This window comes from Barbatula barbatula (genome assembly GCF_947034865.1).
Source record: "Barbatula barbatula genome assembly, chromosome: 17".
NCBI lineage: Eukaryota > Metazoa > Chordata > Actinopteri > Cypriniformes > Nemacheilidae > Barbatula > Barbatula barbatula.
In genome coordinates, this window is record NC_136780.1 from 14,011,363 (window position 1) to 14,036,435 (window position 25,073).

The following is a 25,073-nucleotide window of genomic DNA, read 5'->3' on the forward strand; positions in this document are numbered from 1 at the left end:
AAATGGAAATACAGGAAATTCAAGTATTATGACACAAAAAACACTTTCATACAAAGAAAAATGGTACAATTTTGCTTTAGCTCAGTGGTAAGATCATTGTTGTGGGTTTGATCCCATAATGCAATGTAAGTCGCTTTGGATAAAAGCGTCTGCCAAATGTCTTAATGTAAATATATAAAATAAGTAGATAAGTAGAACACTGTTCAAATAATTAATTGTAATGTCAATTCTTAATGTAAAGTGGATAGCTGTTTGCCAATAAAATGAGTGATCAGAAAATATACATAATATATTATATACAAGTTAAAATTCATTGACTGGAAAATGACGCAAGTTAAAAATGTTTGAAAGTAAAAGGACATGCGTTTTCTGTTATTTCTGTGATTTACCGCATTTCAAAAACATTGTCAAATAAAACGGTTAAATTCCAGTTTTTTTGCAATGTAGAAAAACATGTGACTGAAGATGCTGAATATCAGAAAGTCTCAAGAAACCAATCAAAACACTGCAGAATGTGTGAAATAAAAGCAGACGGCTGAAAACAGACATCACAAATCATCGACTTTTATTCCTGGCGTGAAAAAGACCGACGAAATACATTCATTAAGGTTTGACTTCAGTGCAGATGCTTTAATACAATTCTTCACTTGTTCATATTCGCAACCACTATTTTGGCCAAACAATACAAATAGGACTTTTGTATCTCGTGTCCCTGGAAACTTACAGTTTATCATTTAAATGATAAGATTGCGTAATAACACAAAGAATCACACACAATCAGACCAATTCTAAATGAAATAATTCTTGACGTTAAATACAACTTCTCAAAGTGCTCAGTGGGGTCAAATGATAAAAACCTGATATCAATAAAACAGCCATACAAACATGCTTCACTTGCCGTGAATTCCAAGCTAGACACGAACAGTTTCTGTGATCTTATTTTCTTTTTACGCTCTTTATGTTCCAGACAAGCACGTAAACGTCAAGCGGATCTGAGCCATACATGGCAAAGGCAGCTAAAGACGCTGGACAGACGTGACATGTTCCACTTTTGTGGGTTACAAATAACATGTAGGTCATTATCTCAACATGAGGTTTTTCATAGAGATTGAAAAAGAATACACAACATTAAATACCTAAAATTGTTCAGCGACAGATGACAGATGTAGCTTCTCATTCGTGCTTGTCTGAGATTGACCGAGCAGTTCTACTGTATGTAAACCCTTACTTCTACATTATTATCACACCAGACAAACAAAATATAACCTCCATAACAATCACAAGGCAGTAAAATGAAACTTAAAAATCTCAAGGACAAAATGAAACTTTATAATGAAAGTTGTTGTACATGATTTAAGAGTCTTTGTTGTGAAAGTGTGATAGTTAACAGTCTGTGGTTTGGTCAGCGCCGTCTGCAGGTTAAGCAAGCGAAAAGAAGACAAAGATTAAAAGTGATCAACGCCCACACGTTTTTTCCGATGAAGTGGTCCTTCAAAGAAATTCACTGCCTGTGTGCAGCAAGGCGACGATCTGAGACTTATTTTTCTCTCGACGAAGGCAGAAGAACAGAGTAAAACAAGAGCAGAGATGTTCTGTCTGATGGGGAGTGTATACACCCAAAACACATTCAAATACTTCATGACATACTAAACACTTGAAAATAAACTTGAAATAACCTTAAATAATCCTCTTAAATAACAAAAACGAAGCAAAATTAAATCTTTATAAATACGCCACATAAAACTTTCTCATAAAACACTCTTGGGAGAGCAAAAAAGTATAAAAATATTTGAAAAGTTTATAAATGTACAAATATCAGACATCAGACACCGTCCTCACTGTCCTTTGGAGTGTTACAGAAGAGCGCAGGAGATCTCAGCAGCTCGGCTCATCCATGTCTTCATCACTCCAGTCCGGCGGGGCATCTGTTCCAAAATAACGGTCGCCAAAATTTCCTACCAAAAACAATTTGTTAATCTGTTTGTATAAAACGTGTTACCTTATCACATGAAGCCAATAAAATGACACTGGGGTTCAGTATCTCACCTATGCCAGGGATGATGTGAAAGAGGTCGTTGACCTCCTTGTCGACTGCCGTGGTCATAATCTTGACCTGAGGGAAGGCGTAGGCTACCGAATGAACACCCATCTCCGCCATGAGCAAAGACACCAGCAGGATCTTCTCCTCCTGAACGTCATGATCCTACACACACACATTATCAAGTGTGTATATATAAAGGGCGATCACAGTCAATGACTCTACGTGTTCATATATAGAAATATAAAAATGAACACTTTACAAAAATATTTGACAAAACTGGACAATGGAGACTATTTCAGTAAAAACGTAAGAAATGACATTGGTTGGTTCAGAAGACAGAATTTACACATGTGACGCATATAATACATTTAAACGTCATTCTCCAGACTCGCCAGAAAACAAGGACATTAGTAAACAAATGCACCTACTCAATGTTTACACATTTGAACATATTTTATTTGATGAAGCACTCATAATAAGTAAACAACGCCATAAACACAGCTCGTCCTCACATATGTGTGAATGTGTGTAGTTATATCATGCCGTACGGCCGCTGTCAGATAGTGAGGTTTCACTGTTACGCCCCCACTCAGAGAAAAACAAACTGGGCCGCTCTATATGTGGTGTTTGAGTAGGCGTGTGTGCCTTTGCCACTGCACAAAATGAATTCCATTAGACGACAAAGAGATGTTGTGAGAAAAGCTCTTACGAGTAAAACTCTTATGGCCATCATGGCGGCAGCTCCAGTGGACACGGTGCAGTCCATCAGAATCACGTGATCCTGGCCGATGTCTTTGGGTAGACGCAGGTAATGCAGCTGGACGACAATGAAGACACACGGAATGCAATGAATTTAAAGGCATTGTGTGCTGTAATAATACAATGACATTAATAAATAACAAATAAATAATAAGCATTACTTATTTTTATTAATAATTACCCCAAAAAGCGACATTGTTAAATAAAATCCTAAATGTGATTTAACAGTTTAGTTAATTCAATTCAATTCAATTTTATTTACGTTTATTCACGATTTGCATTGTTCCAAAGCAGCTTTACAGGGGGAAAAAAAACGAAAAAAGGGTAAAACATAAGCAGGAATAGTTTAACTTGTTATAAAAAAGACCTAGTAAATAATATCTAATGTCAGCAGTCTCCCGGTGGTTTCTTTAGTGTATTTTGCATTAAGTGAATGCTTGGCTAAAAAGATGCGTCTTTAATCTAGATTTAAATTGGGCGAGTGTGTCTGATCCTCGAATAACATTAGGAAGGCTATTCCAGAGTTTAGGTGCTACGTATGAGAAAGCTCGACCCCCTTTGGTGGATTTAGTTATTCTAGGTGTTATCAAAAGTCCTGAGTTTTGAGATCTTAGAGAGCGTGATGGGTTGTAGCGTGATAGAAGCTCTGTTAGGTAGGTAGGGGCTAAACCCTTTAAGGCTTTATAAGTGATTAAAAGAACTTTAAAGTCAATACGATACTTAATGGGTAGCCAGTGAAGGGTTGATAACATTGGGGTTATGTGATCGTATTTTCTGGACCTGGTTAGAACTCTGGCAGCTGCGTTCTGAACTAACTGTAGTTTGTTTATTGAGGATGCAGGACAACCACTAAACACAAAAATGTAAGGCAAAACTGAAAAGAATGTCAATAACTGAACGGAAACATTTAGTACTTATAAACTGCAGTCAAATCGATTAATCACGATCAATATATGTTTGTGTTAATATAATATACTAAGTGTGGTGTATACAGTATATTTATACGCATATATAAATACACAAAATGCATGTATACATTTAAGAATTATGAGTAATGTTATTTACATTATGTAAAAATATCAATACAGTATATACTTAAATATACATTTATGTAAATATTTGTTGCTATACACTCATGTGTGTGTATGCGTATAAATACATATTAATACACACAGATATTATATAAACACAGACATTTATTGTGTAATCGATTAATCGCGATTCATTGATTTTAAAAGCCCAAAAAATAGAGGAAAATATAGCATATATATTATCTACAGCAGGGGTCTTCAATAACTTTTCTTTGAGGGCCAGATTCCAAAAGTATAAATAGAATGCAGGCCAATTTCAACCATAACCTCATTTCTTCTGTTATTTTTTATTCATTTTATACGTATATTAAAACATCCACACACACATTGCATCCGGTATTTGTGCCTTTTCATTATATTTACTCAAAAATAAAATTTCTGTTGATTTATTCACCACCATTCCATGCAAGATGTGGGTGGCATTGTTTTTTCAACAGGTTATTTATGAAGATATTTGGTTGAATTAATGAAAGTTAAAAACACTACTACATTCAGCACGAAAGTCATTTAAATACACAATGAATGCAATGAAGTTTTTCCCGTATCTGAGACAACCGTTCACGTGGTGAACCCTTCCTGCAGTTACTTTTAAGGGCACAAGACGCATTTTGGAATGCAACCTATCGCGTGCGCAAACCGACTGTGTGTCTGATTATACTGTTGTAAAATAACATGAAGTTTCTTGGACAGATCGATCAAATCCCTTTACAAGTCGTCAAACGTTATGTATTCCGGGAAATACTTTCGTAATGAATGTAGCAGCATTTGGGACTTCCAAAGATGTGTTGTCTCAGGACGTGCATTTCTTAAAGCACACCGTTCTTAAAATCTCTTCTTTTACTTGAAATGTTAAGGCGGGCCAGGGGGCCGCCAGTTGACTAGCACTGATCTACAGGATATGGAAAAGTAATGCAAATATAGACTAGAAATATTAAAATATCAAAAATACAAACTATAAATTACTATGTACGCAATTTAAACATAAATAAATATATAAATAATACATCAAGTAAATGTCTTTAAACTGATGCAAACACTGAGGTTTAAAAATTCTTTAGCTGAGATGTAAATTTGCAAAAATCTTGAATGAAATTTTAAAATCTAGCTCGCAATCCAATTTGTCCAATTTAAAAGGTAGTAACGGTAAAATGGGGCGGTACCTCAGGCTCTCCAGTGTCCTGATTGGTCTGTATGAGGATTTTGCCGATGCGAACATCTTTGCACACGGCTCTAAGCGCGGGCTCCATGGTTTCTCCCGCCCTGAGAATCGACACGCCTGTAATCTGTTTGAAACACAGAATTGAATAAGCATGCGCAGGCAAAAGAGAATATTTAAAAGAAATGCGACTTCCTTTTCGTCCTAACTGTCCTTATTCACTTTGGTTCATGCATTTCAATGATCGTACTCCGAGATTTGATATAAGATTGATCCAACAACTAGCAACATTCCAAAAAAATGCACAAACAACCGATCAAAAGTCTTCTTACCCTCTTCCCATGAAAGGTTCTGCCCTCGTAATCCTCCCCCTGTGGGGTCTGAACAATATGGACCTGATGCACAAAACAAAACACATATCTGTTATATCAAAGCCAAACTGTTAGTGAGCGAGCGAATCAGATGTAGTTAAACTGATCTTCCTCTCTGATTAAAACCCACACTAAACGAACACATTTTAGCGCTGTTTAAAGTGTAAAGGTCATTGTGCTGTCGCTCACGGCTGAGACTAAACCTCTCGTTGCGTTTTTTACTCTGAATTTCCATTGCGGTGGACACGTGAGCCAAGTTTCCATGTCAAAGACGAGGCCTTCATGCACACATGTGTAAGTCAAGGGCTGGATCTAAAGATGTCCCAGCAATCCCTGCAACTCCTGTATCTCCGTTTTCACTTTCTCACCTGAGATGGAAGGAACGAAAGCGCTCTCTCGATAAGCAGCCGCATTAACCTCTTGGAGTAAAAGATGAACTCATCTCGACTGGTCTCTTTATTCCTGTAACACATTCGTATTGCAAAGTCAATTACAGACAAGAAAAAAGTTGTGACTTATTTCACAGCTATTAGCTTTGTGGTGTCTTCTGTATGCCAGTGTACTTACAAAGCAGACAAAACGAACTGTAGCAGATACACGCATGTAATATTTACAGCCTTTTTCTTCCAGCAAAACAAACCAAAAATGGCTGAGTCTCACGAAATCTTGGTTTCAAGATGTCAAACATGTAATTTTCTTGAAAAACAATCATATCAACAAATGTCCTTTTTATTCATTAAAAACAAGGTACGACGTATTTAAGAAAGAAATATTCAAAGCTTCCTGACAGAGACAACATTTAGCAGATTTACTAGACTCTATCGAGCGGTCTACATTCCGGTCTCTCTCGTAAAACCAACGCTGGCAGTGACTTAACTGCAATTCATTGACTGGCCGCTAGAGCCCTAGGGGATTATATTGAAATATAGTTCTTCATTTCGGTCGGTACGATATAATTACGAAAACGATATGAACAATATTACAAAAAGCTAAATGTAAGATATAAGTTAAGAGAGCCAGTAAAAAAATGCTGATCAAAATAATTCTAGATGCCAGCAGTGTGCAAAGCAGTTTTTGTTTTGTTTTATTTTCTTGAAAGTCTGCTTTGACATATTCATCTAAAATAATAACCTTCATTTATAAATGTCCACTGAATTTTGTGGATGACAGTTTTTCTAGTTGTTTCCTTGTCAAAGCTGTATAGAAGATTTGCCATGATCTCCTGCAAGTTGACATTAAGAACCATTTAAATGAGTTCCAGTGTCTTTCATACAGAATGCTTCAGATGATCCGTTATCAACTCATTACGATTATGTTATCAGTTGCATATTGGTTTTGTAAATAAATATACGGACAAAAATGATCCACGTTAACCTTAAATTACAGATTTATACTGGGCATGACGGAGTGCCTCTCCATAACACCAGTAAAGCCGCTGGCGCTGAGCAGAGCAAGGGCTCAAACACGGATGTGTTTTCTATATTGAAATATCCAAACTGCGTTTAAAGATCATATTACCTTTATCCAAATTAATTATATCATAATATTGTCCAGCACTATTGAGGTCCATGTTAAAATGCCCAACTTTATGGCAGAAAAATACTTGTTTATAGCCTGGTAATAAAATGATTTTGGTTTCTGTAGCTAATTTTGCCCTTCAAGACAACTGTGAAGGATGTGATTTTTTTATAACTCAACCGTGTAAATTATATTAATCTTTAAAATTCTGCATAATTTAAGGCAATTGCACATTGTGTCCGAAATCTAAAAAATAAATATGACATCACATTGCGTCAAATTACACCGCCTCCGTTATTTTCGTCCGTCATAAAAAATTGACTAGGTTCAATTTTCTGCATTTTTTTGAGAGGCCTTGTGACAATTCAGAGACACCGTACAAACGGATGCCAAATATACGAAAAAAATGCATCCAAAAATTTCGGACAGAATTTGCAAAAACCTTAAGAGTGTGGTCACTTGAGTGACAGATGGTTTCACCAACCAGGCAACTCAGCTCGACCCAAGTTCTGCCATTTTGTCCTTTTTTGGGAGTAACGCAGTGACGTGATGCCAAGAGGGCTCTGCCCATTCAAAATTGCTCTTCACAAACATACAGGTGACGTTACGGACACTACGTCCATGTTTTATACAGTATAATTCACAGACTGAGTTTTTATTGAACACAATGCAACATGTTAAAAAAATTAAGAGTGTTTGTGTCTGACCTGATGATGGTGTGCATGCCGCGGACCTGCGGTGTGCTCTCCAGAACACTGAGGGTCTGTGGGAGTGGCTGAGCCTGATGGGCAGAAGCAAGAGCCGCCCTGTTTCCATGGCCACCAGTGAAAGAGACAGACAGATGGGTTTTCAGCACCCCAGTATGTACAGAGAACATAACACGTGAATTTATAACACAGAAACAGGTTTACTATACTCATGTAAATGGAATGTTCGAGGAAAGCCTGAAGCAGAGACTCATGGACAATCTTGATCTGAAAAGATCTCTACATGAAAAACTGTCCGTCTAAGAGCTTGTTTAGTCTACACACTAAAGTCAAACTTACATGTCTGAATAAATACATGCAACCTAAAGGAAATGATATTCTTACATTAAGTGCGTCACATGTTTGGAGCCTCTTTAGGTAAATATATTTTTATACTATACTATGTTTATTTAGGTAAACATAGACACAGTGGCAAAAAACATTCTACAAGCTCTGTGTGGGTCAGTCTTTAGGAGAACCCATGATTCAATTACAGGCTTTTAAATGATTAACCACGATTAATCACATCCAGAATAAAAGTGTGTGTTTACATAATATAAGTCTGTGTACTGTGCATGTTTATTTTGTGTTTAAAAACATTCAGGAAATGTTTACTTGCAGGCACGGATTAATGCATAGGCAAGGGGCCCCACCTGTTCAGGGGCCTCTGATTGACAGAGATCTATTTTAAATTATTTTTAGTCATTAGTATTTGTTGTGTGTGTATCCCAGTGCCATTGTTCCTGACGCCCATCACAGCGTTCCGTCCCAAGTTGAGCATTTTTCAACTCTTTACAACCGGCCGAACGCCGGCGATGAACGGGGAAAAACCCGCCAGCTGCTCTCGTCTTCAAAAACGGCTTTTTAATTGGAAACAAATTTAAAAAACAACATGCCGTACGCCGGCAGAAACGCCTAGGTGGACACGGCCCCAAACAGAGCTTGCAAACAGACTATAATACATTTTTTAACGTGAAAAACGTCTTTGCCGCTCTGATTCCACTGGCAACGCACAAAATAATGCAGGCTCACTCTTGCTCAAATCCAAGGTGAATTACCAAGGCTTTCATCTCTTACATGTGTTTTATTGAAGTAAATACATTGTAATCGGCTAAAGCGCATTCCCTAGTGCGCACCTGATTTCGAGGGACAGCATTTACATGCTCGGCACCTGAAAGTCACCCAAAGAGCAGCCTTGGGGCCCCTGACCACCTTAATCCGCCCCTGTTTAAATGTATTAGTTATATTTATTAATACTTTTTCTGAAATATACATTTCTTGATTTTTGTATTTTAAATGTATGTGTATGTTTTTATAAATACAAGATTTATATGCACAGTATACAGACACTGGATGCGATTTATCGCAATGAATCGTTTAATTGTGAATTGTTAAGCAGTAAAGTCAAAACCCCCATCAATACGAACTGCTCTCAGACTAAACAAACACATGCAGAACTTTTATGTCCATCTGTTTTACTTTTAACAGAGAGCTATTTAAATTCCTTTAAACATATTGATAAAGCAAACCAAAAAAGCAACAGCAAACAAACAAAAATAAAAACGTAAGCAAATCTCCTCACATATCCCAGCGCAGTTTTCTCTGTGGGGGACGTGACAGACACACAAACAGAGAAACACACAGTGACAACAGGAAGAGAGGGAGAAAAGAAAAGACGTCACACCATCAGGTGGAGGAGGATGAGGTGGTCACATGATTCTAAGAGTGGAACAAGAGCACTTCACAGACATACATCAGTGCTGATGATTCTTATACGTCCTAGAGGACAGTTCACCCCAAAATAACCCAAAACCTGTACACGACTGGTTTCATCTGTGAAACACAAAAGAAGATATTTTGAGAAATGTTTCTGAGGTTTGTGTCCATACAGTGCATGTCAATGGGGTGCAATGTTGTTTGGTTGCTAACGTTCTTCAAAATATTTTCTTTTCTTTTGCATTTTCTTTAGAAAGAAAGTACATTTTGGACACTATTCATTTTCAAAGCATAGCAAAGAGCAGTTCAGCAACTTAACGTTCATGTTTCATGGATGAAAGTCACGTGGATTTGAACAACACGGGTGGGAGTAAATCATTTTAGGGTGAACTGTCCCTGTCAGTGTTATGATAAATCCATGCCTTTTGTCTGGTTTCTTTCTTTCTTGACTTTAAATGTGTTAGTTTGGTGTCAGTTCTGATGTAGCTGTCATCCTCTCATTCACTGACGCAAAGGTCGACTACATCCTGTCAAAGGTCTGTACTTCCTCATCTCACTCTCTCTCTCATCCGCTGCTGTCTGCAGCCCAACGGAAAAATGAAACTCTTTGTAGTATACAAAGAAACGTCAGCGCGTGCGAGACGAGGTGTTTAACAATAGCTACGTAGAGTGAGTGAGAGAGAGAGGGAGGGAAAGTAAGAAATAACAGAAAGCGAGAGAGAGAGAGAGAGAGAGAGAGAGAGAGAGAGAGAGAGGTCAGGATAAGGAAGGCAGTGGGGTATTTTTAGACACAGAATGCGTCTGATGAATGGAAACCTCCTGTAGCACACAGCATACATCTGCCTCTATTAACCCTCTATGACACATCCATCCCATGATGCTTTACACATTGATGCACTGAACACTGATCGGTTCTTTCAAACACCACAGTGGTAAAACATTTGTGTTTGTCTGGGTCTGATAATAAACATAACAAATATTTTCGAAGGAAAGAAATCTTAAATATTATTACAATTAGCTGCTTTTTTTATATATATAGACATCTGTACATATAAATATACAATGAAATTAAATAAATAATATAAATCAATTCATTATTTCAAATAAAAACTGCATGAGTTTTTTCCACCTGGAGAGGACAGACGTCAGTGAAGACAGAGACGTCGCCCTCTTTTGGTCACTACAGGAAGTGCTGCGTGCCTCAGGAGGAAGATGCTTACATGGCATAAAAGTGGACGGTTTAATGACGCAGTAGTTGCCCCATGCACTGATCTAATGCCAGATTTCTTGTTCCTGAATTGAATAATGAGCTCAGATTACTGGAGCTGACTCCAGATCAGCACTGAGGGGAAACTTCTGCCCAGTGAAGACAGTGACAGGAAGTGAGAGAGTGACGAGCCGAGCTACTCTACCTGACGCTGAGTTCACGCTGTGTCACCAGTGGGAGGAGCAGGACAGAGAAATGGATGGCAGGGGGAGAGAATAATCCAGTGCAGTGAGGAGGCAAAGCCAAACCAAACGTGTCACACCAGCATTACAGAAAATGAAAAGGCCCAGATGGAATCTGCTGAAATTCCCTCTCGTTTTCTTATCTCTAATATAGTCAAATTAGATTCATTTTTTTAACATTATTAAAACGGGATGTTTTCTTGAATTTAAACACAGATAGAATGGAATTGAACTGAACTCTCTCGCGCTATTCATATATTTGCATGTTATGGATTGACACCCCTGACGGCGGAAAGCATTAGTAAATGAACCCAAATGTCCATGCAAAGAAGTTCTACAGAAATCTCTGTATTTCTGCACGTGCAAATTCCCTGTGGGCCTGAAAATCAATGACATCATCTGCTGTTCAACACTGTAGTTAGTGCTACAGAACCACATGACAGTCAAACATTAGTCCACTACGAAACATTCCAAAATGCACTCCGGCATAAATAATACACTTTTTCAGACTTATGATAATCTCCAATAAATCACAGAAAAGGTATTTAAGAGGAAACGCAATAACAAAGCAAACAGTATAACTCTACATTATATTCCTACATTTTTCCTATCATCATATATATATATATATATATGGTCATTTCTATAATAGTTTCACTTTAGAGGTCAATTTTTATCTTAAATCTATAGTGATAATGAAAACATTTTCAAGATACTTCAGTTTATGTGTCAATTATTCAAGCCACAAGGGGGCGATAATGATCCCCTGAAAAATATCACAGATCCCCAAACGTTATAGTTTGTTTTGGGCCTTTCTTCCATATCCAAATTTTACTTATAGTTTAAAGTCATCAGCTAAATATTAAAATGTTCATCAATATTCACTTGATTGTTATTATTGTCTTTACCTCCTCCAGCTGACTGTGTACGTGCTGAACTATTAGACCAATGGCCACCATGTTGCCTCCACCTAAAGTATGAGGGATATAAAAACAAAACATTTTGGTGTGCAGTATGTGAATTTACTGTACTACTGTATAAACATTGTGTACTGAAATAATGGTAAAGTAGGTAACACAAACTACACAAATGATCCAGATTAAGTATCAGATTTTTAGCACAAATTATCCTTTAGTATTATATTCAAGTCTACCAAGTGATGAATGACACCACTTGCTACATATACCAAAAACGACTATTTATTGCTTGGATAAGAGCAGACCAACTACACTGTGTATTATGCAAACCTCGCTCACCTCGAGGCACCACGATGTCTGCCAGTCTCATGGTGGGTTCGATGTATTGTTCAAAAGCCGGCTTCACAAACTTGTTGTACTGTTTGATGACCCCTTCGATGTCCCGCCCTCGTTCTGTGATGTCCCTCCGCAGCCTCCGTACCAGCCGGATGTCAGAATCTGTGTCCACAAAGATCTTCATGTCCAACAGCTAAAAACACAGAGGATGAGGATGACCCAAACCAGGCTGTTAAGGGCCGATTCATTGCATACTATATGTCTGTGCAGTGTGCATATTACTTTTGCATTTATAAACACATACGCATACATGCATATAAATGTATAAACATGTCTATATAAGTTCAATTGGTAAATATATCAAAATATTTCCTAAAAATATATATATATAAACATGTATGTGTATGTGTTTATAAACACAAACGTTGATTCTGGATGTGATAAATCGTTTGACAGCTCTATTGAGAAGATTGTGAAGCGCATCCAAATATGTATACACAGGAATTATTTAACATTGAATACATTATGATTTTTACCTTCAGCAGCTCTTTATCTGCGAAAGCCATGATTCCCTCAAATATAATGACACTTGCCCCGTAGACTGTTTTCTACACAGGGATCAAACCACAAAGAGTATTGAAATCAGGGAGCAAAAATGAACTTCGTTGCTCAAAATGCAAACCCACGAAGCCATCTGATGTAAAGGAGCTCATGCACGAACACCATCATTCACGCCCTCACCCATTCTTTATGTCGACCGTGTTTGGTGAAGTCATACACCGGGATCTTCACGCTCTTCCCCTGCTTGAGTTTGCGGAGCGTGTGCGCCAGCAGACAGAAATCAAAGGCGTCTGGATGGTCAAAGTTGTAATCGTTGTTGGCGGCCAGCAGCTGCTGTTCAGGCGTCAGAACCTGCAGGACAGACAAGAGAACAGAGAAGGTCCAGGGTTACACCTCTGACTTCAGCACAGCTTCAATATCTGACAATACTGCAGCCTAGTGGTCAAAGATCAAGGCTGAGGGTTCCAAACCGCACATTGTGTCTAGAGTAACTTTAGGTTCAGTGTCGATCTCAAGGACTGTCAATAATATTGCGATACAAGCTTGAGATAACTAGATTTCTTGGTTTAGTTGCCATTACAATATATGCCTTTAGTTAACTTTGCTATAGAGACAGAGCGCATTTAGGCCACGCCCACACCGGGGGAAAACATGCAACCCTCTCTGCCTCCTTGTCATTTCTTACTTACAACAAACAGAACGATGTTTGAGAACTGCTGTGTGACAAAATGTACAAAAAACAAGCTGAAAGTTACTATAAGCTACCGAACCGTACAGCCAGACTTTAAGGGGACAAAGGTGGCTACATACAATGAGACGTATAGCATCAGCAGGAAGAATGGCTTAAACTGCAGGATCCGTTACGTGTGCAGTAAACATTTTGTCACTGGTAAGTATATTATCCAAATGTCAGTTTTAAATATTATATTTCAGTAAGCTAAACCCTAAGCTTTAGCATTTTGACAGTGTGCAACTTGTTAGAATGTGGATAAAGCAGATATAGCTATGCAGTAACGTTATGTTTGCGATATTAGCTAATAAAGCTAAGAGCTTTCGAACGACTTGTCCCAACATCGTTTTAGTAAAAAAACAAATGACAGTATGACACGTTGTGCTCCACTTTTGTGTCCTTAAACGTTTTTTTTTTGGGGCTCAACAGCCATAGTTGTGTTTTTTTAGCTTGTTTATTGTACACCTTGTCACACAGCAGTTTTTAAACTTCATTCTGTTTTATGTTAGAAGTCTGAAATGACAAGCAGGCAGCTTCCCGCATTAGAAAGTCAACGGAGAGTTGCATTGTGGTTTTCAGATGATGACGCATTGCGCTCTGTCTCTATAAGAGGAATCACAGTGTTGATGATCAATGATCAAATCATTGCAACTTCGCCGTATTACATAATGTATGTTAAAAAATCTGCAATTGTTTAATAAACATTTTAATCGTACAATGCAAGTTTTTCATTTACATTACAATAATACCAAAGCTCAATAGTATTGGAAATTCTTCAATCGTCAGCCAGACATATTTCATTCTTTTCTTGGCTTCTCTTTCATGGTGGCAGAACTGGTTCATTCTTTTTAAAGTGATTACAACTTTCAGGAAGTCTAAAATGAATGCTGAAAGTCAGGCCTACATACTTACATACTACAAATACTTTATTGCAAACTATAAAAGTGAATTATTGTTAACTATATAATGTAAGCAAAATGAACTAAAGTAAAAATGAACTGAACTTTAGTATTTGGTACGTCTTCATTTTGCTTTATTGGCAGCATGCTCTCGATTTGGCATGAACTCTTTCGCAAAACCTGATGATCCACATTTTCCCAGCATGCTCTGAAAATCTTTCAAAAAGCATGTTGTGCGCTTTTAAGGATTAAACAAGATCAATGTCACAAATTATCCTTTAATTTATGATGCAAAAATACTGTAGTGTCAAACGTGTGTTACGTTTTTATATATTTCACATCTAGATATGAAAGCCAGATATTTACTCTGCCCTCAGACTTCATTAATATAGTTCATGTATAATTATTACTAGAGATAATATAGTTGTATTAATATACACCAACAGATCCAAATGTTCATTGTATCAGCATTTCTATTTGTATTGTGTACATTTTAGTCCAAATCTTAGGAGTGTTCATCCCGACAGCAGTGTGAAAGACTGACCGTAGCCCTTTTCACAAAGAAATGCTGGTAAATGACTGCTTAAGTCATTCAGGTAAATTTATAGTAAATACAGAAATGTGCTATTCACACAAGCAATGGCATTCTGTTCATTTACCGCTAAGACAGCGTTCACACAGCGGTCTCATAATACATGTAATATGTTCTTATAGCTGCAATACAACCGGAGATATGAAAATATGGTGGGGTGTGATTTTATATCCGAACACAGCAAAATCTTAAATACAGTATACACTGTGAGAGTTCATTTGACCTTTTTTAACACTGTCGATTTAACTGTGAACGAACGTGTTGTTGATGTTTGGGTCATACACTTGCTCTTAACCCAAGCACACCGCGCCGCGTGCGGGGTAGACAGTCGGTGCGTTCCAAACAGGATACATTTTTCCTCCGAAGGGCCCTTCGGGAAGGGGACACCATACTAAACCTTTTATGTTTTGTCTCTTGAATTTGCATGTATGCTGATAACTGTGACGTAGCACAAGCACCCTTATTTAACTTGAAGGAAGTATTATAGCTTTTGCTTCGTGTCAGTCCTTTTCTCTGGTCATTTGACTTCTTTCTCTACACATCAGAACTTTGCGGTACAACAGGGAGATAGAAAACTCTAAAACTGACCTGAACTATATGAGGACAAGAGACGCAAGAAAATAAATACAAGCAGAAACAGTAGTGTTCATGATTCTTGTCACCGTGAATGTAGAAATAGTGTCAGACCAATGAAGTGAATGGAGTGAGTGATATTACGCCTACCCCCTGGACTGAGACGTGGCTAAGGTCAGCTGAACTAAATTTAGGAGGAACATTCACACACAGGTACATTTACACAAACACTGTTGATTTCTCCTCGCTCTCATTTTCGCATTGCGCGCGAATTTGCTTTCCCATACAAAGTTCATCTTCAGATATACAAAAAAAGGTGGTCAGATGTTTAAACAAATGTTTAACTGGTCTGGAATTACCGCTCTGTGTTTAGACAGCACTGTCAGCCGTCTCTGAGCGTCAGGGGTCATTTACATTCCTGAAAATGACCCCATGATAAAGACACAATCGTGTGTGTTCATGCTGAGTTTCTCAGCACACCGGAGCTGATGTGCAGGTGGAACGGTTCGCGCTCGGGTTCCTGTGTGCGGTTAGCTCAAAACAGCCTAAAGGCCTTAAAACATTATTGCAACACGCGCTAATGACTCATGCACTTTCTCTTTCTTTTCATGGGAATAGATGTTGGATCTGTTTCGATGTCTTTTAATCTGTTGCGTTTTTAAATGACAAACTAGGGTTTGAACTTGCTAATACCAAACACACATGGTACATTAAGTCAAATGTTAAGACGAACAGTATCTGACTGAATGTGCTATTCTAATCTACAGTTCCTTATTAAAGCGTTTATGATATGAGTCAATTTCATTTGTCCAGCTTTAGTTTGTGTGATAGGTTGTTTGAGCATAAATATATTCTCTTTAACAGAAATCACTTGTTAAAGGGATACTCCACCCAAAATGAAAATTCTGTCATGAATCAAACTGTATAAATGAAAGATATTCGGAAGAATGACAACAACTGTCAATTCTGGGACATCATCGACTACAATACGACTGCAACGGGCCGGTTTTCGTTTATACTTGTTGTCTGCATCGACAGGCAATGGCCACTAGGCATCAGTGTGCATGCGCGTGAAGATGGAGCGGTTCGTGGCGTACGCTGTCTGAGAAGCATTTAGCAGTGATAGATGCAAGTAAACAGTCACCTATGCAGCTTGAGTTGTTAAATACAGAAAAACACGTAATTTATTTAGACAATTCATTCGGAAATGTGTACGAGTGAACCCGATGCTATTGTTGAGTTTTTTTACCTGAAGGGAGGGGACGCACTGTCACATTTTTGGAGAAGTGAGCATCAGGCTACACCGTAGGGAACTGTCTCTGCGTAGGCTATGATGTATCTACCGCATACAAACAACGCCAGCTCTAAACTGCACTTTAGTCTACTGCTCTACCAAAAGCCCAACAAACTATTACTAGAAATTATAGATTATTTTTAAAAATCCTTTACATTTACGGACATTTTATTTCCCTCTCCAAGACCCCGCCCTTCAAGGGCATATAGCATATCGCTGCTGTCCTTAAAACCTTGTCCCTCATAGTTTGTGGGGTTTTTTTTGCCATTATTCATTATTATTAGTCACTCTTTCTTTGTCGCTGGGTTTTGCAAACATCTAACCAATAAAAGTATAAAATAGTGCTTATCAACTTTGACAAAACTTTATGTAATCGTTTAAAAAGTACAATGTTCTTCCCATTTCTCGAAAAACAGCAAATTTGGACATGCAAGGTTTGGGAAGAACAGCTTCTTCATGTAAAACAAGGAAATGCATGTGTTCTTCACAGTGCAAGATATGACAAATCTCACCTTGTAAAAGGAATCCATGGACAGAAGAACCACCCAAGGAACATCCAAAGCCTCGATAATCTTGCGGGCGACTGTTGTTTTTCCCGAGGCACTGCCTCCACAAAGCCCTATGGGTAAAAAACACCATTGGCACTCAAAGCAAACTGACCCGAGTTGTAAGCGCACAGAGGAGAACACAAAGTTCGTAAATGTGTGACGGACTGTGTTAGCATTGATTTTTCATCTCGGATTGCTTTAATACACTCACCAATAACAAAAGCTTCTTTGGATTGGGTCCCATGTTCATTATACCACGGAGGACGTCCGGCGGTGTAGATGGTCCTCTTACTGGTCCGCAACAGCGGGGGCTCGGATTTACACTGGCTGGTCGTTCTTTTCCGTTGTGCCAGACCGCTGTTGACAGAGGGGAGGAGCCTGTCCAGAGAGCCTTCGCCACCGCCGCTATTAAAATGAGGAAACAAGACAAGATATTAACTGTTACTTCCTGCGTCAATTCTGACTTCCTGATCACAAACTGCTATTCACAATTAACAGAAACCCAACATATCGTAGAGTTACAGGGGCAAATAATTAGATTATAATACATTGAATGCAGGACATCCATACAGAACTGGCATAATACCTTAGATTACATTAAATTAAAGTCCGTCAGATGCTTTTAAAGTGCATTAAAGCTATACATTTTGTTGGTATATGTGTTCCCCTGAGGATTGAACCCACACACAATACTCAGAACGCAAATTCTTGTCATCTCCTGGGGGTTAAAAAATAGTCAAATCATTCAAGTTTTGCTTAAAAGGTAAACCCACAAACAAACCTTAATGAGTGTTTATACTCTATGTTTGCTCCCTTGATAAAAAAACATAAGTACCTATTATTTAAATAATGACTTTTGTTAAACTTACTTTTAATAGTGCAGTAAATAATGTTCAGTTTCTTGCACCAAACAATCATTTTGCTTCATCAGACATCAATATATGGGCAATTCCATGCAAATGTCAATTTTAGGAAGAGAAAGTTTAAAGTACCAAAGCTTTCCACCATACTGACAGGTAAGATGTTGATAGTTGGTGTTTTTAATACCCATGTGAAGTCTCTCATAAAGTTTTTAAAGCATTTTAAAGCGTAGTTAGGTAAGTAAATGGTCACATCCATAACGGTCCATATTCATCACAAATAGGCAAAAGAAAATATCGTTTTAACTATTTAATGTTCTGTAAAGATAGCCCTTCTTTATTTGTTGGCCATTTTTGCTTCTGGTTTATACATTCACATTTTCAGAAATCCTGTTGTTTCTTAAAAATGTGCATCACATTCACAACACATTTAAAAAACATTTATAAAACTCATGCATACACTAATATTTTTCTGAGGTCTGGACTCTTTCATGAGCGGTTTAGTCAATAAACATATGGTTCAATATATTGGTAATAACTACATTCTCTGATGATTTATATTTCAAGTTTTGACTTTAAATATCACATTCCTAGCTTTGTGTGATTTTAAATTTTGTGCTATATCGTTTTTTGAGCCTTTAAAGACACCAGAGGACTTACTCATTGTGTAAATAACCAAAGTGAAAGCTTCCTGATTGAGAAAAAAGTATCACGAAAAATGTCCTTGTTTGTTAGTTTGTAGCTTTTGTACACCCTGATATCTTCACGTGCTGCGCTTTGTTGTCATTTTATTGCAACCGTAAATTCAAATATGAGACAGATAGACATCTATAGGCAAAGATATATTTCATGTTAATGTAATAATACAAAATCTGTATATAGGTGCTGTGTATTTGTATTATTCAGCACACTTTTGTAGTTCCAGTGTAAAATGATAACTAATGGAAGGCGTGTCCCATAATTGCTATAACCCATCACCCAAATATGATAATTGTGCATGTAATTCATTGTAAACGCATACTTTCTAATCCTTTCGAAGTAAATTTCCGAAACCACTGGCACGTCAGAATTAATAAAAGACATCCAATGTGTAGTTGATGAATGTCTATAACAGTTTACACTATACCATAAAGGCTTTCAAAAACAAACCGTGTGAAATGTCACAGTTCTTATACATTCGGTAAGGAATGGGCCGCTCAATTATCCATTACACCTCGCATGCGGTGTGCATTAACTTTTGAATAATTGAACGGACCGGAGTCAACTGTTCTGCTTTTACCACGGCTATCACACCACCGGACATTGTCCAAATGTTTAATTTCAACAAGTGTCATTTTACCATTCTTAAAAAGCTGTTGATGGCAGGACTACTTTCTTGCTTTCTGCTGTTTAAACTTGGGGAAGTGATATTGAACTGTACTGCAGTCGGCATACCTGGAACACCTTCGTAGGTGTGCATTTACAGGAAGTTAATGAATACCCATAGAACGTTTGTCAACCAAATAGATTGAAGCATTCAACAGCCCCGTGGTATAATCTTATAATAAAGGTCTGAATTACGTATCTGTACCAAAGGGTATACCTGTAACAGCATATGTTTGCTGGGCAGAAATGTATGTGCGTAGCTGAAATAGTGTGTAGAAATCACCATGGATCTCTAGGTTATCAGCCCTGCTATAATATAAAAGTGTTTTAAAAGATAAGATGGAAAATAGTGAACCCTGCCCTTGCATTCTCTTAAAATCACAAAACCGCAAGAAATGCTTCACAAGAAAATAAATATTGTGTAGGTATCACTTTCCTCATCTTTTCTTACCCCGCATGACTCGAAAAACCAAGAATTTCAGCGAAAGAACAAATTGTTATGTAGAAACAACACAGCATAAGTCACCTGCTGTTTATCTTTTGAGTTTGACAGCTCCAGTCCTCCTTCAATTTCATTGACGCTTTTATCCAAAGCGACTTGCATTGCATTTTCCTATACATTTGTTTACAAGTATGTGCAATCCTCTGGGATCGACCACTGAGGTACAGGAAAGCTTTGTAAAGTTTAGGACCGACCGTATAAGACGACAATTTTCTTTATTTTAAAAAAATCCACACACTCCAGTCTCAATGAAAGTGCATCAGTGTGTGGCATCACTAGTTCAGCCCGGGCCATGCCGTGCCCAACAGTTTACGAGAGAATAACTCGTTGTGCACTTCACAAAATATTCCCCATAAACTTTATGAGCTCTATGACCCGAGCTCAAAGTGCAAAATTATGAGGGTAAACCAAACCTACAATACTAAAAGCAAACGGTAAACAAAACTAAACTTGACAACTTATGCCAATAGTACGCTGAGGTTTCAGTAAACACAGCAAAGTGCGATGCGGGGGGTCCTGTCAGCAACAGCTGAAATTATCGCCCAAGCATACGCAAGCGTTCGGTACACCTGTGAATAGAAACCTAACATCCAAAAACCCAACATGAAAATAAGCAAAGCAGACTCACCTGCCGTCAGCCCTGAGAGCCCAACAGCCTGATATCCTGGCTCCCGAATATGCCGGGAGAAGAGTGTTCATGATGTGCAAACAGTGAGAAAGAAAGAGCTCGGCGCTAATACAACCGCTGGGATGCACACATATACAGGCACTTAGAGCGCCTGCCCTTTGGCAAGCCGCCGAGAGAAAGAAAGAGAGTGAGAGAGAAAACGAAAGAGAAGTAGAGTGGAGGAAAACAAAACTGTGCTTTCTACGTCGGTTTTGTTTTTCCTGTCAATAGGTTGGGCTGGGACGCTTTCGCAATGGACCTCTCCTCTACGTTCCTATGAGCCCTGCCAACAAATGTAAGAGGATAAGCTATCCAGCAGATTATGTTTGGCGGGTGGTATTAATAGCAGCAGGTTGGAAACGCACGCGGTGCACACGCCCTCCCTCCGCTGGCCTCTTGTGGGGCAGCTCATCTGTCTGTGACACGCAGTGTTGCAAAAGAGCGCTGGTGGAGATTGTTGACGACTACTACCACTATTATAGAGAGAGAGAGAGAGCGGGAGAGAGAGAGAGACACACAATGAAGAGAGGCTTGGACAACAGTACAACGAGAGGGACCGAGACATTTTGCTTTGTGTTCTTTGGCTCGGAACATAAACAAATCAGGTTGCCCTGTTAAACAGTGCGCGGTGGAGGTGACGGCAGGTGTGAAGAGAGAGACACGCGCACAACAGGTCTGTGTTCCAAATATTACCCCCAAGGACTCTGGGATCACCATATCAACCATGAGCTCTTCTCTGGGGTTTCATGACCGGCCCCGGGGACTCCACATAACAAACATCATGATGAAACTCTCTTTACACATACTGTACAAGATCACTGACAGTACCAGCCTTCCTGTTTCATGCACATCCACACATACAGAATGCATTCGGTGCAACAGAAATGTACGTTGATGTATAAGTATATGTATGAAGCGTTTCTCAAACGTTTTTATTGTGAGGTCCCCTCTGTGTAGGGTGCATTGCTTTGCGGTCCCCCCCCCGATCTTAAACTTAGAATTGTAATAAAACCAAAACAATATTCAGTTATGCAATGCTGGAGCATCAGTTCTTTTGGTTGGTGGTCTTATTTTCCTGATGTTTGATTGCATAAAATCTATGATAGATTTCTATATTTCATAAAACGCCACAAAAGCTTTGGCCTCTCTGGATCCATCTTGGGGCCCCCAGTTTGAGAATCACAACAGTATCCCGATGAATACATTTATATCAACTTTAGTGCAGCATCGGTGACTGAACAACATGGGTTTTTAATGGGCTGATGTTCATAATGATATTGAGAAAGCAACGTTGCCAATTTGCCCAATGACAAACTTATAGATTAATAACAACAGCTCAACACGGGGGTGCCACAGGGCTCAGTACATTCATGTTTAAGTCCCCAGCGAGATATTAACAGAAGCCACACACACACGCACTTCCTCTGATTAATAACCAACACACATGCATGTTTACTGAACCATGAAGTGCACTTGAGGGGGTTGTAGCTTTGTGTAAATGAGTTTACTGTACAGTAAGCTGTGTGTATGATAACACATCAAAGACCATGAATGTAACAAACACTGATGTCATCACTGAGCATCGGCCCCTGTAATGTGTACTGGGATCTGCTAAATGATAACCGTTTAAACATGTCACTTTAGCCTTCAGATCCTGTCACGTGCAGAGAACATTCCCGGCAGCCGCCGACGGTGAAATATATTGTACGGCCCCTTTAAGAAGTAACGCGAGCCCGGCTTCCGTTTACTGTATACAGTAATGTGATCGCGCCCTCTTGCGGCGGTCTCCGGCGCTCCAGACATCCAAACATGACTCCAAATGTACCAGCACCCGAGTTTAAAACAATTGACTTTTGTGTTAACTCACAACAACGAGAAGAAAGCCATCATTCTTTGTAATTCTCTGAAATGACCATGTTTCTTGGCCTACTGGTTACAATATAATGATCCATCTGAGTTACAGTTGCTATAGTAGAAAATTGTAAGTATAGATTTACTGTATATATAGGCTTCTATATAAGACGTTTGTTGTATTCATGTTGTATACTGAAGTGAAGGCGCGTGGTTAATGATCGCCACTTAATGTAACGTTATACTACATAAAAATAGCGGCGGGTGACGCTTAAAGTGCAAATATCACCACAGACAGAGACAGATTCTCGAGCCATGTGCTTCCGGTAACACGGAGCAGAATGTATAAGCTACACGTTCATCGCGACATTCATCCGTTAACACCGTGGTTAAAAGAGGAAAAGTTAAAAACCGTGTTGCACGTGACATAACCGTCATAAAAATGATGGATGAAACACCTTCAGATGACATAATTATGTTTAAATTGTCCGAGATCACGTTGCTTTATTTTAACACGTGCTTGTAAATGCATATATGCCGTATGATCGACGTGCGTGTAACATTATAGAGACACGCGTCGGGTTACTGACATTGCACATGTCAAAGTCTGTTTATGACGCCAATGAAGCCGCACTTTACAGGCTGGATGAATGGCAGACATTAAAGTCTTTGAATGTGGTAGTTAATGCTTTGCTGCTGTACCTTGTGGACCGCAAAGCTGATTTTTCTCCGCACTCCATCGCCGAGAGCCTTCCGTCTCCGCACACGGCAGACATTATTATTTGACAATCAGCTGTTGGGTTGAACTCGGCGAATGCTCGCTGGGATTTGTAGTTTTATCATTCGCGGTGACGTGTCATCTTTAGCATAGAACAACTACAAATCCCAGAATGCATTTTTCATTGCCCTCACTCTCACGAAAATGAACCATGGGTGATGTGTAGTAAGCGGAGTTGTTAACCATTGAAACAAGATAAGTAATAACGTAGTAATAAAACCGTAATTAAATAAACTGTCAGTTAAGCTACTTATCCGCATGGTCTCAAATGAATCAAATCTAGCCTATTAATTATTAATTATGGTCTGAATAATATTTAAGGGAGAATATACATTTTTCAAATAGACAATATATAGGCCTACTAGGGTGACCACCCGTCCTGTTTTGCGTTGTACCGCGCAACATTTCCAGTTCTTGTCCCGCACGTTGCATTTTGAGAAAATGTCCCGCATTTGGTTTTCAGTTGTCACATTCAGAAACCGGTTATTTAACCCAAAATCCACATGAGACCATTTTTAATGGTGTTGGTCTTGTCTCGGTCTCAACTGTCTTTGGTCTTTGTCTTCCTCTCAGACTTAGTGGTCTCGGGATTTTATTTCAAGACCGGTCTAGCCCACAACTGTGGGAATTACACTAAATTGCTGGTGCGTTGTTAACATAACTCATGCGATTAGATGTAAAACTTAAAAAGCATTCACCACTTGTTCCTTATTTGATTCTTCTGTTACTTTTTGTTACACTTACTGCTGGTACGAGAAGAATGGGGGGTTGTCTTAAAGAAATCTGTGAACACAATGAACAAAGCCCCACGGTATGTGATTGCCAAAACGGTGCCTGTATGAGATTTATGACATCTGATGTGAAATTTATTTGTATAATTATTCAATAAACCTTGAGTTAATAAGTGACTTAAGTTTAAGACACGATTAAACATAAGTTTTTGTTCTTTTTGGCTAGTCCCAAACAAATCTAGAACACATGTGAACTTTTGTGCATAAGGTCACACAGACTTAAATTTCTCTTGTTTAATTGTTAGAATTTTTACCTGCACAAAACTTGTAAGGTGGGTGATAAAACATGAAAAATATAACATCCTACACACACATTACTACACAATAAATCACGCAAGTTATGTCTTTTATTATTACTTTTTAGTGTTTTGTGGATATTTTGAATGAATTTTGGGAGTGCTGGTCTTGGTCTCGACCCTCTAGTCTCGGTCTTGTCTTGGTTCTGGTGGTCTCGATTACAACACTAGGTTGTGGTTAGCGTATTCAAATAAAATGATTTGCAAATAACATTACATTTTCATTCATATTTAACAATAATACATTTTAAAAGAGAAACTATTTTTCGTTATCTGTTTTTTTATTCGTTTAGCTCTCTCTTTTCGAGAAGCTAACAACACGTTTACCACACGATGACTCTGCATCTGAAGGGCACAGTGAACCTTAATTTGAAATCACCAATAAACTGTAACATTTCATCTATGCCTTAAATATGTTGAAGTTGGAAAGGACAAAATAAATATTATGAGTTTCATTCCGTTATTATATTCCAGTTTCACGCTAACTTTCATTGCTGTCCCATTGTTCCATTTTTGGTTTGTTGGGTGGTCACTCTAGTATATACTGTATTTTACTATATTTTTGGCCATAATAATAATAATATAGTATTTCGGGTGCAATTTTTGATTTATATTATGGCAGTATTTTTTATAACTAATAATTGAGAAACATTTACTTTTTAAAAA

At 38.4% G+C, this 25,073-nt stretch overlaps 1 protein-coding gene across 4 annotated transcripts; it reads right to left on the reverse strand.

The window, feature by feature from the left end:
* Positions 1–548: 548 nt before the first annotated feature.
* Positions 549–23,327, reverse strand: uckl1b (uridine-cytidine kinase 1-like 1b). 4 transcript variants are annotated; one of them, XM_079477380.1, is made up of 15 exons: positions 23,245–23,327; positions 17,509–17,702; positions 17,262–17,368; positions 12,842–13,012; positions 12,637–12,708; positions 12,104–12,293; positions 11,756–11,817; positions 9,265–9,284; positions 7,644–7,742; positions 5,787–5,880; positions 5,380–5,442; positions 5,052–5,174; positions 2,751–2,858; positions 2,047–2,203; positions 549–1,955 (listed from the first exon to the last, which is right to left on the reverse strand). In XM_079477380.1, the coding sequence occupies exons 1-15, from the start codon at positions 23,316–23,318 to the stop codon at positions 1,876–1,878; spliced, it is 1,614 nt and encodes a 537-aa protein (XP_079333506.1). In that variant the 5' UTR covers positions 23,319–23,327; the 3' UTR covers positions 549–1,875. The 4 variants fall into 4 exon arrangements, with proteins under 4 accessions (XP_079333506.1, XP_079333507.1, XP_079333505.1 ...); XM_079477381.1 differs by lacking the exon at positions 9,265–9,284 and adding an exon at positions 10,811–10,827; XM_079477379.1 differs by lacking the exons at positions 9,265–9,284; positions 23,245–23,327 and adding exons at positions 10,811–10,827; positions 20,653–21,005.
* Between the last annotated feature and the right edge of the window lie 1,746 nt (positions 23,328–25,073).

Bases quoted from the DNA above. Each gene is read 5' to 3' on its own strand.
- uckl1b (XM_079477380.1), bottom strand. From the start codon at position 23,318: ATGTCTGCCGTGTGCGGAGACGGAAGGCTCTCGGCGATGGAGTGCGGA. The intron at 13,013-17,261 runs GTGAGATTTGTC...TCTGTCCTGCAG, and splicing joins CCATGGATTCCTTTTACAAG to GTTCTGACGCCTGAACAGCA. The intron at 11,818-12,103 runs GTGAGCGAGGTT...CTCATACTTTAG, and splicing joins AGACATCGTGGTGCCTCGAG to GTGGAGGCAACATGGTGGCC.